At 40.2% G+C, this 18876-nt stretch overlaps 1 protein-coding gene and 1 long non-coding RNA gene across 7 annotated transcripts in view; one reads left to right on the forward strand and one right to left on the reverse strand.

The window, feature by feature from the left end:
* Positions 1–18876, forward strand: part of lmo1 (LIM domain only 1) — a 57236-nt gene that overhangs the window by 23811 nt on the left and 14549 nt on the right. Inside the window, exon 1 of one of the 5 annotated variants that reach the window (XM_058782771.1) lies at positions 1661–2285. The exons of 2 other annotated variants lie outside the window; for them this stretch is intronic. Coding sequence is in view for 2 of the 3 variants with exons in the window: in XM_058782769.1 (XP_058638752.1) it covers positions 2649–2682 (34 nt within the window). In the remaining variant the exon portion in view is untranslated. Of the gene's footprint in view, positions 1–1660; positions 2286–2384; positions 2683–18876 lie in introns of those variants that run through there. 2 more of the 5 variants (XM_058782770.1, XM_058782769.1) reach the window with 2 other exon arrangements.
* LOC131544499 (uncharacterized) overlaps positions 1–18876 on the reverse strand; it is an 87054-nt gene that overhangs the window by 23429 nt on the left and 44749 nt on the right. The window lies entirely within an intron of this gene.

Genomic DNA, 18876 nt, shown 5'->3' on the forward strand with positions numbered 1-18876 from the left:
TCCAGGATGGTATCCAGTCGCAACTGACCCCGTATGCAGCGTGCCATAGAACAGGGAGGCACTCTAGGCCTCCTAATAATAAAGAAACAATGGATCGCTCCATCACTGACCATCAGTACAGAAGAGAAGCATGATATGCGTCACCTCACTGGTGAAAGTAATTCCTAGCAGGCTTCATAACAAGCCAGAATATCACAGCCTGATGTTTTCTACAAACAAACCACTGTATAGGCTTATCTGTCGATCAAAAATGACACTTAATATATTAACATAATTTGTGTTCATTCTTATTTATTTAGATTAATCCTTCTCGGGGTTTTTTTGCAAGAGGTGTCTTAACAGCATATGGTTTCTCTTTTTAAAACACTTAGAGATCGGCAATGTTATTATTTCACCATTTAACTGTCAAGAGGCCTTTTGTAGCTCAGCATTCAACAACAAGGGCCACGCTTTCCTTGTTCCCTCAGTTTGTTGTGATTGGATTAATTGGGTGTCATTCACTTCTGCAAGAGGTCAGCAGACATACATTTGTGGTCAAAAGTCATCCATCTATCACACTGCAGAAATGAAAAGTCAGACATGTCAGGCAAGAGAGGCAGAGAGCAAAGGCTCAAACAATGGATTTTAGGGGCAGGGCAATGTCCCAATCTGCTAAGGTTGCTACAGCCTATAGTTTGAATTACACTATGAATGAATGTCTAGAGGGCATAGAAGATTTGCACCCTAATGTCTTATGAGCAGATATGAATTATGATTACATAATTTATGTCTATTCATCACCTTCAAGGAGATCCAGATCTCAAAGACATTAAACGAGGCACATTTTCATCTCTACCTCGACAGGGACGTGCAGTAAAAGTAAAGGAAAAACCAGAAAACCAGATCACTTGCTAGCTAAACAGAGCACTTGTAACCTCTGCATCTCCCCTAATGGTTAATCTCAGGTGGATCTCTGACTTGATTGGTTAAGAGTCTCCGCAGGGCAGGTGAAACCCCACCAATTGCCCACTATGAAACAGTAACACTTTTATCAGCGAAGTAGCAGCTAACAATTATATTACCAGAGCCAAACGCAGTCTCCTATCTCACCGCTAATCAAAACACAGCCCATCTGTTGTGTTGTTGCTCTCAAAATGACTGTTTATCTGAATATGGAAAGTGAGTCTTCTAGCTGATCACACATATCCAGTGGAAATATTATAAACGGCGAGAACGAAGAATGTGAAGAAATTAGATCATGAAAACTGTTCATAATGCTTTCAAAAGCTCAAACCCTCTTTTCTCTATTTATAACACACATCACAATCACACAAGAACACACGTACACACACATCCCCCTGTGAGCACTTCACATAAACACACACACACTCTGGGAGAGACACACACACACACACACACACACACACACACACACACACACACACTTTCCCTTAGCTGTGCTTTTGTGTTTTGTCAGAATTAATGAGAAAAGTTCCCTTGCCCTAGGGGTAATTAGTGTCCTTGGAGTTAAATAAGCTAATACTTAGACACCTCTGGCACAAGCAATTATGTTTGTGTATTGAATAATTGATTCAAAGAGGGGGGAAGGGCTGCTAATCAGATCTGAGCATAATGAATTGATTTAATTAACAGGGGAATCCGTGGCTCTCTGGGAAGCGCGCGCATTTATTCAGTAGCAGGAGCGCGCGGAGCGCATAAATTGGGTGAGAAAGGCAGAGTGAGCATGCTGTTAGGAGTTGTCAGCCTCAGAATTGGATTTCTTGAATATAGTTACAGTTTCGGAGCAAATGAGAACTGGGAGGAACACGTTTCTACTCCGAGAATAGCTTCTTCGCGGCAGCTCAATTTAAACGGGTGTTTAAATTAGATTTGAGTTAGTGTAGTCGTTTCATTTTTGCATGGAATGCACCGTGGCGTCTCACTTTAGTTTTAGACATCGTTAATTGCAAGCGTGGATATTACTGACGCGCTGCTGCGTACGCGAATACAACTGAAGGGACATCGCTGCATATAATCTCCGAAATACATTAAACAATAGAATAACGGACACACACGTTTCTCTACATGGCTTTCCGTCTCTGAACAGCGGAAAACCACACAGACGAGCCTGCCTGTGTAATTAAAGCTTGCGGCAGCAACGCGGACGATTATTATTTTTGTTGTTGCAAAGCAATTTCTTCTCAGAGACGCGAGCGGCGCGCGCAGAAGTGTGCTGGAGCCGAGAGCGGATCGCCTGGAGCCGGACTCCTCGCTCCTCAGGACGATGGTGTTAGACAAGGAAGAGGGTAAGTGTACAGATGATTGTTAGTGCATTCATTTGCTCCTTACGACTATGAAGAACGCGGGACAGTGAGGAAATGCAGCATTTAGCGTCCATTTTCCCCGCGAACGGCACTTTCATGCTCCAGTTCGTTTGTCATATCAGACGGACGCGTTCGTTCGTCAGGTTTACATGAAGAGGAAAGCGCGTACGCTACTCTAAAAGACTTCAGACATGCAGAATACGGTGTAAGGCTACTTCTCGGACTGTCCCCGCGTATGAAATATGATATCTGTTTAAAAGACGCAGACAGAGCTGAACCAGCGTCGCTATTCACCGCAGTAGCCTATCAGTTAGCGCTCGGTCAAATCTGTGAAGTTACGGGGAGATGTTTTATCAGCAGCGGATGCCCTCGCTCACAGGTGAGAGCATTTGAACCTTAAACTTTACTAATTGGGCTAAAACGAGAACATCTAGATCACCAGTTTGATATCAGCGTGTTTAGTTTGTAAATATTTCTGTGTTTATAGGCGTATGTGCGATGCACGTCTCTGTATTTACGCTGGACGCTGGTTCCTATGGAAACCGTTTATAAACTTTTCTTTAGGACAAGTTTTTTTGGTGAAGCTCAATCCCGTTTTTAATACTTTGCTATGTTTCTTTAACGCCGATGAGAGAAGAAAATCCCTACAAAGTGTCTTTGACCTAAAAATGCCTTTCTTGTCATCTTTCACGGAACATTGTCATCACACACGTTTAGTTTTAGCCAGGGGCCCTTTCCCCTCTAAAGTAATGGCTTGCATTTCAGACCTATATTTATGTTTGAAAATGGATATTTCATATCTCTTTGAGCCAACCATCCTTTCACTAACCCATCTAAAAACCAATAAAGGGATTGCCGTAGAAACATAAATTGGTCTGTCTCGCTCAATCCATGTTGCGCTAATGTACCCAGATTAACTCAACTGTAAATTGTCTCCTTTGGATGTCTGTCTTGCTAAAAGTTCCCCATATGATTCATGATTCAGATTGCTTTTAACAGCTATTGGCTAAGCAATATGGTAAATGTACAAGGTGATGCAAATGGCATTAGTAGGAGAGGATGCACAGGAGCATGTAATGCAGTCAATACTACATTAACTACTGATGCCCAATTACAGAAGCAGGGAGAGTGGCTTTTAGGAGCATTAGGACTTACAGAAAAGCTTAGATCACCTGCTGCTCATTGCCTAAAAGCTTCACCCTTTGCTTGCTGGTGCCGACCAACTGCGCTGGCATTTTGGCAGGGATGGGAAGGCAGCTTGGATCTGCTCTCTCTCTCTCTCTCTCACACACACACACACACACACACACACACACACACACTTTTAACTAACACAAGCAGCACAGGCTATGTTTAGATAAGTCTGATTCTAATAAAAGGCTATAGTCTGACTAAATATATCAGTTGAGGTAAAGTATCTTCATAGTTCGGTACATCTTGTACTGAATTCAAAGTGAGGGAAGCTAGTGAATATGAAGAATTGAACTGAGCCTTGTGAAAAAACATAACCATATGCACAACCCTCATGTTCGCTCGCATCATCCATACACCTCTGTGTAAGCAAACATGAATGGATTGTTGGTGTTATAAACTTGCTGATACATTGCGATTTAGAAAAATGGCCTTCAAGCAAATCATTTTATAATGCAGTTTTGTAGCGATTCTGAAAAATGGCAGTGCTGTATTTGGTTTCCATAGCTGAACTTTCAAATGGTCTCAGTGTAACTCTGAAATAACTGCATCCTGCAATAGAAGAATTATCCTCTTACCTTCTCCCCAACAGGAAAGTAGGATACAAAGTAGTTTTCACTATTTTTACTACACACTAAGCTTGCTTCAGTTTTCTGACCTAAAATTCACCCTGAGCTGTTAGGAAGCTCTATTAGGAAGTCTTAAAATATGTACGTTTTTCTATGTGAAATATTGGGTCATTCATATCTCTGTTCTCTGTACTACGTGATGATGTACTAAGCGCTGGAGATTGAAAGTAGACCGATGTGGGGCTTGTGTCGTAGTTTTGCACGCCCTCGCTATTGTGCTACTATTACACAGCCTTCCCAAATTATCAGCCCTTTCACATTTCAGCTTCACAGGCTTTGTCATCAGCGGTCCTTGCACTGTATTTGATCCTTGCTGTACTGCTTTCAGGCAATGACACAATACCTTGCTCATGTACTTTCTTACCACGATTTTGAGAGAGTGTGGAAATGTATTAAGGTACAGAACAAGCACAACTCTTTTTCATGACTACCTTTAAGTAAAAGAAGCTCTCGGTTGACTTTTAATTCTCTCTGGAGAAATACGCTATTCAGCCATTTTCTTTCCCTTCAAGGTATTTAAAACTATCTGGATTGGGAGGAATAATTGGGTCCTCATTGTGGACTTGTTCAGGATTGATCATTCGCATCGCTGGGCTCCCTAAGAACCTGGAGAAGAAAAAAGAACACCCTTCTATTCTTCATCCTGATAAATTCTTAGTTACCATTCCTCGTTTAATTTACGAGAACTGCGTGCCGACTGACCAATGAAATTTGTTCGTTCCTAACGCGTGCATTTGAAATGCAGTGTTTCAAATGAATACTAGACCCCTGATCTGTCTGCTGTTGTAATAAAACCCAGGGCTTCAGGCACCAGTTTTTTATTTTGAAATATAAGAATTGCTTCATTCTTTACTTGAGTTACCATGGTAATTCGGTCTTGTAGCAATTTTATATTGATTTAGAGAGTGGACAGTAATATTTCTTTTCTGTTATTCCCCTTTCTGTGGGTTGATTTCTAATTTCCACTTGGAGATTACTTTTATACATTCCTTAAGTCTTTTCACTTTTTTTCATCCTGCAAGGTAATTTTCTCTCTTGTATTTGCTATTTTCTCAGCTTATTGGCTTGTTCTTACTCTAAATTAAACTTGCCAATTTCAAATATTGAAATTACATCAATGTTTCTCTCGCCCTGGGTCTCTCGCAATATTGCGCCTGGATTCGGGGCCCAATGCTTGTGTTCCTGCCACTTATATTGCTTCAGCCTGAAGAAATTCCTACTTTATAAACATTTCCTCCTGATGCAATTACAGTTCAATATATCTGCAACTGATGTATCCTCAACATAGGGATCCGTCATTGCTCTGTTGTCTTAAATTGGCATACTCCTTTTTCTTTTTTTTTTTTTTAAGATGATGGCTTTGAATGCATGATGGTCTGACACATTCTGATGAGGTTGAAATGTTAAACATTACAAGGTGATGCATCCCTTTCAACAGTACAAAACTGGAGAGCTGGCCGTACAATTTTACCATAATTGCATGTGGGGTTTTAATTGCAAGAGTCACATTCCGGTAGATCTTATTCGATCGACCTAACGTACAGTTTACCAAACCCATTTCTGTCTCTATCCCAAGGCACTTGATCACTATCAAACTTGTGCTTTCGCACATCAATGACTGCAGATGTATATCATTTCCCATCATTTTACCACAAGTCAAAGGGAACCCGAATAAAGACGAAGGTTCTAGAGCGAGCGAGAGTTAAAGGTACGATGCATACGATGCTCACCATCTCGATCATATTCACTTCCTGTGTTACGTGTGAACACTTTTATTAAATCTGCATCCAATGTCTAAACACTGTCAAAAATCCAGGGAGGCTCATCTAAGGCTCATGTTGCATCCATATGGTTTGTGTCATGACAGCGTGTTTCTGTGAATCCTTCCCATTTCTCTGTGTAAAGATGTAGTTATTGGCAAGTTTTTAAATAATTCCAATAAACATGGGATTTTTTAAAAGCTCCAAGGACATACAGTCCATCACTGAAGCATTGGGAACACAGAAAACCTTTTATAACATCCTCAGACATGCTGCCAGCGAGATGAATCGTCATTTTTAGGCTACCTTTTAAAATGTCTCGGAGCAACCTTATCTTTCACCTTGAGTCCTGAGACGAATGCAGACAGGTGCAGCGTTCAGTAAAAAAAGGAACATGAGCGAGAGAGGCATGGAAAACAATATCCAAGTGAAGGGTATGTATAGTAGGATGTTTACTCAAATCAGGTCCAGCCAAATTTAGGTTCATCTTAAAAAGGAAAAATATATAGGCTATAATATTCCACTTTTGCTACAATGTCTGTCTTTTTCATTTCAAATTTGTTTCTGCTCTGGAATTCTCTATAATAGTAGCTTCTCCCAGTGGACATGCTCCAAGTAATAGTACATATGCTCTGCTGAAAGAGGGATATACAGCTACATATTGATGATTTTACACTAGGTGGTTTTTAATTTACTTTCCTTTGGTCTTTAGACCACATGTTATTCCCTTGTGTCACCTTGTCGCAGCACCTCTCGCTAGCACGTCTCGCTGCAAGGGTGAGTTGCTTCGTCTATTGCATTTGTGTGCGATCACTTTCTCTTTCCCTCTCTCTCTCTCACACACATACACACTCGGCTTCTCTTGCAGCAGGTCGTCACACTTGGCTCCATTTCATCAGTCCCTCTTCCATTCCTGTATTTATTTATTTGTTTATTTTCCCCCCTCCTCCCTTCATCTTTCGTCTTGTGCGCCGGTTGTCCTGTGAAGCTCGAGGAATTTTACCCTACCACTGACTGCGACCTATAGCGTTAGGTAAAGAATGGAGCGATGACCTACAGCTCTACGCATGCACACAATTTCACGACCAAGTTCTGCTGCTGCACTTTGGAATGTTACTTTTTGGTATGACCTTCTTGTTTTAAAAGGTTCAGCCTTTCAAAAAAGCACAGGTGGTCATGCTAATGAAATAAATGACTAGCATACATTGCTTAAGGTCTCGTCCTCCCTGCCAGCTCTTTCTGTCCACCAGAGACACTTTTATAAACTCCTCATTAACCTTATCACATTCTGTAACTTGATAAAAGCTTTCCTAATGATACCTACACTGATATCCACATTTGGCTCTAATGAAGTTAGAAAGTGCAGCTCGAGGTATCATAGCCGTTCATTAGTGTTGCCTTTATAAAAAATAAAGCTAATATCATACACCTCGCCTTGATGTCTTTATACTGTAAATATCACCCGACTCAAATATGATGAAACGATGAAAAAAATGCCAGACATGGGTTGAGAAAGGTATTTAGACACAATGGAAAAGCCTTGTTGCGTTGTGAATGTTTATGAGGGAGCGTTATGCAGTTATGAATGATTAATGTAGAAATAGAATCTTGTGGCATAATTGTAACAGGGTCTGTTTATGCATGCGAGTTTCCATCTTGTTATACATTGATCTTCCATTATGCCTATTAGTTGGAAGGCCTTTTTTAATCCCTCCTGAAATGCTCCCTAGATACATATTCGCAAGAGTGTGTTTACCGGAGAACTGCAGGCACACGCTGATAACCGTTGTGTTGTTTTTTGGATGGTGTGTTTTATAGGTACGTGGGTATGTGTGCACACCTGTGCGGGTACATGTTTACCGTGTGCATGAGCGTGCATGTATATGTCTGTGTGCAATTGGTTTGCATGTGCAGAATATATTTACCGTGTATGTTTATAACATGTTTGAATGCATGCACGTCACAGAGAGCTGTTGAAGTTGTAGTCCTCATTATAGCTGATGTGCATCTGTTTTGTAATGGAACCGTTGAAGATTACTGAATAGCGGAGTGAAGCGAGATGAATTCTGAAATGAGTAATGATGCACTGTTCAATATATTATTTAATGTGTCATTCCTGGAGCGAGGAAGATACTCAAACTAGTGCTTTAATGTTTTTGGAGATTGTAGCCTCTTGACTCACCTCACAACAAACACAAACACACACACACACACACACACACACACACACACACACACACTCTTGTATGGATATGACATTATAGTATTGTACTTTCAGACTAACATAATACTCTGAAAGATACTACTGTATACACTATAGTGCTGTATTGTATGTGATCACTTTCTCTGTGTACATATACTGTAATAAATTTGTCATATATAAAAGTATATGGTATATAAAATGTATACAGCATAAAAAAGGGTTTTCCATTTTAATATATTTTAAAATGTAACTTATTCCTGTGATGGCAAAGCTGAATATAAAGCAGCCATTACTCCAGTTTTCGGTGTCACATTAAATCATTCTAATATGCAGATTTAGTGCTCAAGTTAAATTTTTGATATTTATATCAATGTTGTAAACATGCTGAATGAAAGTATTATAAAAAAATCTTACTGACCCCAAAATTTTGAAAGGTAGTATATTGTATGTATTTTAGGTAGCCAAGTAAATTACGCCTTCATGCCTCATCTCTTGATCTTTATATTATTTCTGCTGTTCAAGGAGAAACCAAACCATTTGTTATTGCTATTATAATATTTTTTATTTTTAAATCTAGAGATTCTATTCATCAATTTTTGCAATGCTGACTAGGTCACGGTTATAAATATAGGAAACATGTAGGCCAGAGGGTTTTTCTTTTCTGTTGGGACAACATAATGAAAACTCCCCCCAGCTCAATAAACTTTCCATATATATATACACGCCACAAACCGATAATAACAAACCTCATGTAAAGTACTTAAGAAAATAGTTGGGAGAGAGAAATCCAATATAGCCTGTGTAAACACATTCCATCCAAATATTACATGGATATTAAAATCTATTCCTTTTTTAATAAAAAAGCCACAACATATAAGAGAGGATGCTGTTAGAGAAAGCACTGGAGGGGGCCTGGCAAATGGAAACTCAGTCCACTTAATGAGATACTAACTTCCACAACTCATTGGCCGACCTTCGATAAATCAAATCTTGAATACCTAATTAAAGTCAGTGATTGCCGGTTAGTTTGTATTGTTCCTTAAAGGGGAAGGACACGGTATTGGTGAGGCTGATTTAATCAATGCTCAGCGTGAGGGTTCTGATCCATTAGAGTGGCAGCTGTGGTCCAAGCGCTTGGCCACTCTGCTCGGCTTTAATTGAAATTGGAAACTGAGCACAAGCTGAATAATGCTGTCCAGCCCCCTATCTGCCAGCCGATGATTTTACCCTTTCTTGACACGTTTAAATGTGACAGTCTCCCCTGCACGGTTGGAGCTTCTAATGGAGCGGCCATTTGATTTAACTCTTGAATTCTCCAGTAACGTCAATAACCTTGGATGGTGTGGTTATTCAGTCATAGTGCTCTCAATGCTGCTATGGAGAAGGTTAGAATAGCGTTTAAGTTTACTTGTCATTTAAATGAGCACATTGATGTTATTTAAAGCTAATTACAATGACTAGAAACTAACCCAAACCTTATCCAGAGAGGAAGATTCTGGTCCATAACCGCAATCTAATAATTATTTTAATCTTCTTGCCAATAACTAATAAATGGCTGATATTATACATTTAAAAAAATTTAATTAAAACACTAAATAGTTTGTATGCTACAAGTGAATGTATGCATCACTAATAATATTATAATATAAAGTAAGGAAGACAAATTTTTCTTAATATTCTTCATTCAAAAAATATTTTTACACAACATAGCTGTTATCATTACAAACTCTATGCGCTCTTAAAGAGAAAGTGTGGTTCAAGAGAATACTTAAACGGAAAAATCTAATGCATAATCTATCAATATTGCTTTTTTATAGAGCTGGATGATCTTAAAATGTGCAAAGATAAATATAAAATATTGTTCTATGCTGATTAATGTTACAATTTTGTAAATATTTGCCATTATTGTGCACTGATAAGCATTATGAATTCTTTTCCATAATGGGAACGTTCCCAAAAGAAGGTATTTTAATGTTTAATTAATGTAATATGTATAGCTAACAAAGTTTACCAATTACAATCTTTAATTGTAAAAAAGTTTACCAATCTTCTGAAGATAGATTGACGCTTGAAACAAGCCCTGACGTTATCATTCTCCGATGTCTGGGAAACTGTAACCTTCACAGCTTGTCCAATGACTGCTAACGTACTTCCCTTAATGGTAACGCCACAGAATGTTCACCTGATTTAAGCCTGGTACAGTAAACCAAAAAGCCTGGGAAAATTAAAGGTAACTGTTGCAACCTAAACCCTGCTTCATTATTTACCCCATAAGGAGATGGGCATCAGAGAGAGTGGTTGAGTGTCACAGAGGCCCCACACACCAAACAAATACCCCCCGTGGTGGATTTGCATTATTCAACTTTAAACAGGGCCCAAATGGAGTTGTGCTGCATGGCGTTTCCTCCATTTTCAACCTTGCAGCATGGTTCTGAATGGCACACCTGTCTCCTGGCATATCTTTTGAAACGCTAAATGTGTAGTAATTGCCGGGGAGAGGGGAATTTCATACATCACTCCCTAACCTTGGGAGTGACACAAACTTTAGAAGGCCTACATTTATGCCTAGCCAAATGCATTTTTAATGTTGGCTAAAAATTGTTGGGGCATCATTGTGCAACGGATGGCGGAAAGAGGCTCTGACGGTGCTAATGGTTACATTCTTGCCAGGAGTCATGAAGTAGCAGATAAGATTGTCCTCCTTTTTTTTTTTCTCAAAGTCTGAAAAGATCTGGAGGGAGAATAGATGGATTTATTCCTTTATTCAGATGCAAATGCAATCTGTGGGAAAAGAGGGGAAAAATGAATTGAGTTCATATATATATGAAGAGTCATTCATCAGCGGGGGATATTGACAGTTTATGCCTTCTGGTGGAGTAAATGGGTGGGTAGAGGCTGCCGTCTCCGAACTCCGACTAAATGAAGACCTAAAACAAACGCGCACTCCAGGCCTACTGTAGAGAACAACTTCCAGATGGATGACACTTGATTGGCTGGATGTGAGGTCACACACCTCCCTACTCTTTCTCTATTGAGCGACTGATTGTTCCTCTGAAACTCTTGTAACCCCTGAGTCGGGTGTGTTCTCCCTCTCTGTTCGCACAAGCTTTTCTGATTCTGGTCTGTCGACAACTCACCTTCCAGAGCTGTTTTCTCACCATGCTAGCGAGCGAGCGCCAAAGTGTTGGAACAACTTGTCTCTTGCAATAACACTGCCAGTTTTCGCACGTCTCCAAAATAAGCAGTAATGAATTTAATTAGATAGCTGTTACATATCTCTCTGATACATTTCTTTTAATTAACCCCATGTGAATAAATTAAAATTAATAGGAGAAAGAAAAGTGTAGAGCAAAAAATAAATAAATAACACGCACGCACACACACACAAGCTAATGAAGTTATCCGTTAATTGGAATCGCATCTGTTAGCCAAAGCTTTAGCAGGGCACCAGGAGCTAACAATGTGTTTAGTAAGCCTCTCAATCTCCTCATCCTAGAGAAAAGGCCTTGGGTCCTAGAAATGCACCACTGACGTGATGGAAATGACCGCCAGGGCTTGGAGTAAAGAAACCCCCTGTTTCCAGGCCCTGCTCTACCCAGACTCCCCACGCTGCTGTGCTTGAAGCCGGGCCAGTGTTATTGCAGGCCTAATGTGGCTTCCTCATTTGGGCCGGATCAGAAGTAATTATGCTCGGGGAAAGTGGCTGCCGACCGCAGGGGTCAGGACACTTGTAACATGTGAAAAGAGCAATTATTCCCGGAGACAAAACCCTCCCTTATCCTGGGCAGTGCCAGGGTCACTGCAAGGGAGCAGCGCTGCTCCGTTTCACCAGGCCTTATTAGCGGCAGTAGGCTGCTAAAGTTTGCGAAAGTGCATCATATTAATGAACGGCACCCTCGTTCCATCCGCACTGGTCATGCCAGCCCTGATCTCTCACTCTCAATTTTTTCTTCCTCTTTCTTCCTTCATGGTTTTTTTTTTTTTTTTTTTAAGTCAAATGTAGACCTCGTCCAAACTTTTCTGGGGTATTAATTATCATCATAGCAAGCAAAGACAGACCTGATTTCATACGCTGAGCAGTCTTGAAAAGTTGTAATTGCATCCACAACTGCTTTACCTTAATTTACCCACAAGTTATAGCTGAACATATTGTATTGTCCCATTATGTGCTGCATGATGTCCACCAAACACATGAATCAATATGTTTCAGACTGTTCTGCTTTGGGCTTATCAACTAGGATCAAGCTCTTTATCCATTTGTCTGTGTTTCAGCTGCCGTATTCTACCTGGCATTATTACCAGATGTGTTTTGTCTTGGCAGTAAAGGAGAATGAGTGTCTACAGGCTCAATTACAGTAATGATGTGGACTGATTGAAAGGAACTGATTCACACAGACAATAGCAGGACATCTGCCTTAGTTCCCCATTAACCTCCACGGTGGCTGGCTGACAAATTCTAGTCCAGATTGCCATGGTCACAGCTTACATGCTCACAACGGGCTCCTATGCACAGCTGGAGCTAACATAAAGCTTTGATTTAAGATAGTTCAACGCAGTAGTCTTAATTTTAAGTAGTTGTCATGCATATTTGACCATAATGATCTGGCACTTGTTTCATTTACATCATTATCATGCTGTGTGCCTTTAACAAAACCCTCTCAGAAAAGTGGCACTTTAAAATTCATACCACTTAAAATAAATAGTTAATATTTACAATATGATTAACCAGCTTTTAAAAACATTAATGGGATAGTTCAACCCCCCACCCCCCAAAAAAAGAAGAAAAAAGTAATAATTTTTGCCTGTTTTTGTCCAGACCATGAAAGTCAGTGGGGTCCAAAACAACATTGGACCCCATTGACTTTTATTGTATTGACTAAAACAAAACGTTTTCAATACATCTTCTGTGTTCGACAGAAAAACAAATGCGTACCGGATTGGAAACATGTTGTACTTACTCTAGCTGTATTTGAATACAAGAGTTTCATATGTAAATGCACTCTATAAAACTTCTCTGAGCCAAGGTCAGGTGAACTCAAAATCTTAATTATACTGGGCTTCAAGACTAATATTTAAATCCACATTCTCTCTAGTACCCCTTAATTCCAAACACCTCAATTACAATTCCTTCCATTCAACAAGTAAATGTGTGATTCAGGACTGCATCTGCCCACTGTCGGGGCAAGCTGCAAGTGCTTATCAAGTCCACAGAAATCATCTTCATCACATGCCCTGGAGACATGCAGTTAATATCATCACAGACCTCTCCCATCCCTGTCACCACCAAGACTCCCTTCTGGCAAATGGTTCAGCTCAATCAAAGACTACAACCTCCCATGGCTTGATCAGCTTTCATTTGTCACTCTGTGGCCTTCTGGTCCAATCTGTCTCAACCACCGTACACTCATCTCCAACACGCTCTCCTGCCTCTTTTCAGAGTGCTACCTTGAACCGATGACCGTCTCTAATCTTACATTGCTTTTGGAATCAGACCCGTATTTAAACTAAAGGATTTGTTGCATCTTTTAACCAATTCTTTATACTATACCCGCAAACTCGCCTGCCATTGAAAACAGTTCAGAGACTTTTCATTCACTGCTGGTGTTTAATATTTTGGAGAACCCTTCTGCTCAATGCATGCATTGCTGCTGTCATAACCAAAGGCTGTCATACATGAAAAATCATGCCAACAGCTTTGCGACAGATGACTGCCTGTAATCCCTCATACATCTGTAGTTCAAGTCTCCAGCACTTTGTCCCTCTAAATTGGTCCCTTTCTTAGATGTTTTGAGGTCATGCATATGGTTTATGCTGTTGAGGTTCGTTTAAGGGCATTGTGGGATATGCAGACCCTCATAAAAACACAAAGCCACGTTGATACTTTGGTAAGAGTGAATTGTCTAAAATTCATACATATTATAATTAGTCGTGGGCCTGAATTTGATGATGTGGCTATGAACATCTCCCCAAATATATATATATACACAGTGAGGAAAATAAGTATTTGAACACCCTACTATTTTGCAAGTTCTCCCACTTAGAAATCATGGAGGGGTCTGAAATTGTCATCGAGGTGCATGTCCACTGTGAGAGACATAATCTAAAAAAAATCCAGAAATCACAATGTATGATTTTTAACTATTTATTTGTATGATACAGCTGCAAATAAGTATTTGAACACCTGTCTATCAGCTAGAATTCTGACCCTCAAAGACCTGTTAGTCTGCCTTTAAAATGTCCACCTCCACTCCATTTATTATCCTCGTTAGCTGCATAAAGACACCTGTCCACCCCATACAATCAGTAAGAATCCAACTACTAACATGGCCAAGACCAAAGAGCTGTCCAAAGACACTAGAGACAAAATTGTACACCTCCACAAGGCTGGAAAGGGCTACGGGAAATTGCCAAGCAGCTTGGTGAAAAAGGTCCACTGTTGGAGCAATCATTAGAAAATGGAAGAAGCTAAACATGACTGTCAATCTCCCTCGGACTGGGGCTCCATGCAAGATCTCACCTCGTGGGGTCTCAATGATCCTAAGAAAGGTGAGAAATCAGCCCAGAACTACACGGGAGGAGCTGGTCAATGACCTGAAAAGAGCTGGGACCACCGTTTCCAAGGTTACTGTTGGTAATACACTAAGGCGTCATGGTTTGAAATCATGCATGGCACGGAAGGTTCCCCTGCTTAAACCAGCACATGTCCAGGCCCGACTTAAGTTTGCCAATGACCATTTGGATGATCCAGAGGAGTCATGGGAGAAAGTCATGTGGTCAGATGAGACCAAAATAGAACTTTTGGTCATAATTCCACTAAACGTGTTTGGAGGAAGAAGAATGATGAGTACCATCCCAAGAACACCATCCCTACTGTGAAGCATGGGGTGGTAGCATCATGCTTTGGGGTGTTTTTCTGCACATGGGACAGGGCGACTGCACTATATTAAGGAGAGGATGACCGGGGCCATGTATTGCGAGATTTTGGGAACAACCTCCTTCCCTCAGTTAGAGCATTGAAGATGGGTCGAGGCTGGGTCTTCCAACATGACAATGACCCGAAGCACACAGCCAGGATAACCAAGTGGCTCTGTAAGAAGCATATCAAGGTTCTGGCGTGGCCTAGCCAGTCTCAGACCTAAACCCAATAGAGAATCTTTGGAGGAGCTCAAACTCCGTGTTTCTCAGCGACAGGCCAGAAACCTGACTGATCTAGAGAAGATCTGTGTGGAGGAGTGGGCCAAAATCCCTCCTGCAGTGTGTGCAAACCTGGTGAAAAACTACAGGAAACGTTTGACCTCTGTAATTGCAAACAAAGGCTACTGTACCAAATATTAACATTGATTTTCTCAGGTGTTCAAATACTTATTTGCAGCTGTATCATACAAATAAATAGTTAAAAATCATACATTGTGATTTCTGGATTTTTTTTTAGATTATGTCTCTCACAGTGGACATGCACCTACGATGACAATTTCAGACCCCTCCATGATTTCTAAGTGGGAGAACTTGCAAAATAGCAGGGTGTTCAAATACTTATTTTCCTCACTGTATATATATTTATTTTTTATATATTTTTCTCCATTGTACACATGCAATTATAATGAGTGAGGACTAAAGCTTTCAAACTCGAAAATATAAATATTGCACTACAGGTGCTGGTCATATATTTAGAATATCATCAAAAAGTTGATTTCACTAATTCCATTCAAAAAGTGAAACTTGTATATTATATTCATTCATTACACACAGACTGATATATTTAAAATGTTTATTTCTTTTAATTTTGATGATTATAACTGACAACTAAGGAAAATCCCAAATTCAGTATCTCAGAAAATTAGAATATTGTGAAAAGGTTCAATATTGAAGACACCTGGTGCCACACTCTAATCAGCTAATTAACTCAAAACACCTGCAAAGGCCTTTAAATGGTCTCTCAGTCTAGTGCTGTAGGCTACACAATCATGGGGAAGACTGCTGACTTGACAGTTGTCCAAAAGACGACCATTGACACGTTGCACAAGGAGGGCAAGACACAAAAGGTCATTGCAAAAGAGGCTGGCTGTTCACAGATCTCTGTGTCCAAGCACATTAATAGAGAGGCGAAGGGAAGGAAAAGATGTGGTAGAAAAGAGTGTACAAGCAATAGGGATAACTGCACCCTGGAGAGGATTGTGAAACAAAAGCCATTCAAAAATGTGGGGGACATTCACAAAGAGTGGACTGCAGCTGGAGTCAGTGCTTCAAGAACCACTACGCACAGACGTATGCAAGACATGGGTTTCAGCTGTTGCATTCCTTGTGTCAAGCCACTCTTGAACAACAGACAGCGTCAGAAGCGTCTCACCCAGGCTAAAGACAAAAAGGACTGGACTGCTGCTGAGTGGTCCAAAGTCATGTTCTCTGATGAAAGTAAATTTAGCATTTCCTTTGGAAATCGGGGTCCCAGAGTCTGGAGGAAGAGAGGAGAGGCACACAGTCCACGTTGCTTGAGGTCCAGTGTAAAGATTCCACAGTCAGTGATGGTTTGGGGTGCCATGTCATCTGCTGGTGTTGGTCCACTGTTTTTTCTGAGGTCTAAGGTCAACGCAGCCGTATACCAGGAAGTTTTAGAGCAATTCATGCTTCCTGCTGCTGACCAACTTTATGGAGATGCAGATTTCATTTTCCAACAGGACTTGGCACCTGCACACAGTGCCAAAGCAACCAGTATCTGGTTTAAGGACCATGGTATCCCTGTTCTTAATTGGCCAGCAAACTCGCCTGACCTTAACCCCATAGAAAATCTATGGGGTATTGTGAAGAGGAAGATGCGATATGCCAGACCCAACAATGCAGAAGAGCTGAAGGCCACTATCAGAGCAACCTGGGCTCTCATAACACCTGAGCAGTGCCCCAGACTGATCGATTCCATCGCCGCATTGCTGCAGTAATTCAGGCAAAAGGAGCCCCAACTAAGTATTGAGTGCTGTACATGCTCATACTTTTCATGTTCTTACTTTTCAGTTGGCCAAGATTTCTGAAAATCCTTTCTTTGTATTGGTCTTAAGTAATATTCTAATTTTCTGAGATACTGAATTTGGGATTTTCCTTAGTTGTCAGTTATAATCATCAAAATTAAAAGAAATAAACATTTGAAATATATCAGTCTGTGTATAATGAATGCATATAATATACAAGTTTCACTTTTTGAATGGAATTAGTGAAATAAATCAACTTTTTGATGATATTCTAATTATATGACCAGCACCTGTATATTGTAAGTCATACAATAGCTCTGATGGAAACTTTAGCTGATTCAATTCCTTTTTTAGTTTAAAAATTGAAATAATTCAGTGCAAGTTATTCAACGATAACCTCCAGTGGGCTGTTATCTGCTCTCACCAGATTACTGAGTGAGCTTGAGGATCAGTCAGATTCAAATCTGATTCTGAACAAATCATTCAAATCTATTTTGTGAACCGAATCAACTGGAAATTCATTGAAAAGACCTTACACAAAAAAACGATTCATTCACAAATCAGACAGGCAGAATCAGAATCTCTAAAATCTGATTTAAAAAGCGACTTAAATGTTAACATTTTAGACTGTTCCTTACATAAAGCATGCCTTCCTGTCATATGGACCACTTTTATGATACTTACGCCGGTTTCACACCGCAAGCGTGAGCGGCGCGTGAGCAGCGCGTATTTTTTTTCGGCGTCCATGTTAACAAATGAGTGCATTCACACCGGCAGCAGGAGCAGCGCGTGAGCGTCAAGCAGGAGCGTCGCGTGAGCAGCGCTGCAGCGATGGTTTCGGCGCCGAGTCTATTTTTGCAGCGCCGCTCACGCTCAATTAAAGTGACAGCATACTTTTGATGGACAAAATAAATATTTCACACAAAACGTGCTAAAAATGCACAGAATAAGCATGTCTAGTGTGTTTTAAGACGAAAAAAAGAAAAGAAAGAAAATGAACAATCAAAAATATGTATAGATTTACCCATTTTAACTTGTTTTTCATTTTTAATCGCCATAAGAAAATTATAACTTAAAGCATTTTATCAAACTCACAACGAACAATTCATCTTACTCAGGATCTTAAGTTACAATGGAGTATATACAGTAGGCCTACATAACTGTTCATTATTCATTCATTATTGACAGCTTCTATAAGAAATGGAGATTATGGGTAAAAGTATATATTATTAAAAAATAAAAATAAATAAATAAATAAATAAACAGTATATACAGCACTTTCTATATTTGAGTATGACTGAAACAACACGATAGAAGCTGTTTTTGTTCTTTACCATACAAGCGAATCCCCAAGACTTCAAAACTTTCAAGTTTATAACTGACCAACTTCTAAAAACAAATTTATAGTTGTCTTTGTAAAGAAATATGGCGCTTTGGAGCCGCTGCTGTGACGCTGAACAAACGCTTCCAGTGTGAATACTCTGCCGAGTCTGCAGCTGCAGTGACGCTGTAGTTACGCTGACGTGACGCTGCCGCGAAGCTCACGCTTGCGGTGTGAAACGGGCGTTACGGCTATTGTGTGTCCTTTTTGGCGCTCCAAAGCTTCAGTCCCCATCCACTGTAATTGCATGAAAAATTCATATTCTGCAAAAGAAAAACATCACACAGGTTAGGGTGACTAAATGATGACAGAATTCATTTTCGGGTGAACTATCTTTTTAAGAGCATATTAGAGCATGCCATTTTAGAATGGCAAAATCAGTCACTCTCTTCCTGACCTCACATTTAAGCCTAATACCCCAGCGGTCCCCTTCACCTGCCCCCATGGAG

The sequence above is a fragment of the Onychostoma macrolepis genome, chromosome 07 (genome assembly GCF_012432095.1).
Source record: "Onychostoma macrolepis isolate SWU-2019 chromosome 07, ASM1243209v1, whole genome shotgun sequence".
In the NCBI taxonomy this organism is placed as follows: domain Eukaryota; kingdom Metazoa; phylum Chordata; class Actinopteri; order Cypriniformes; family Cyprinidae; genus Onychostoma; species Onychostoma macrolepis.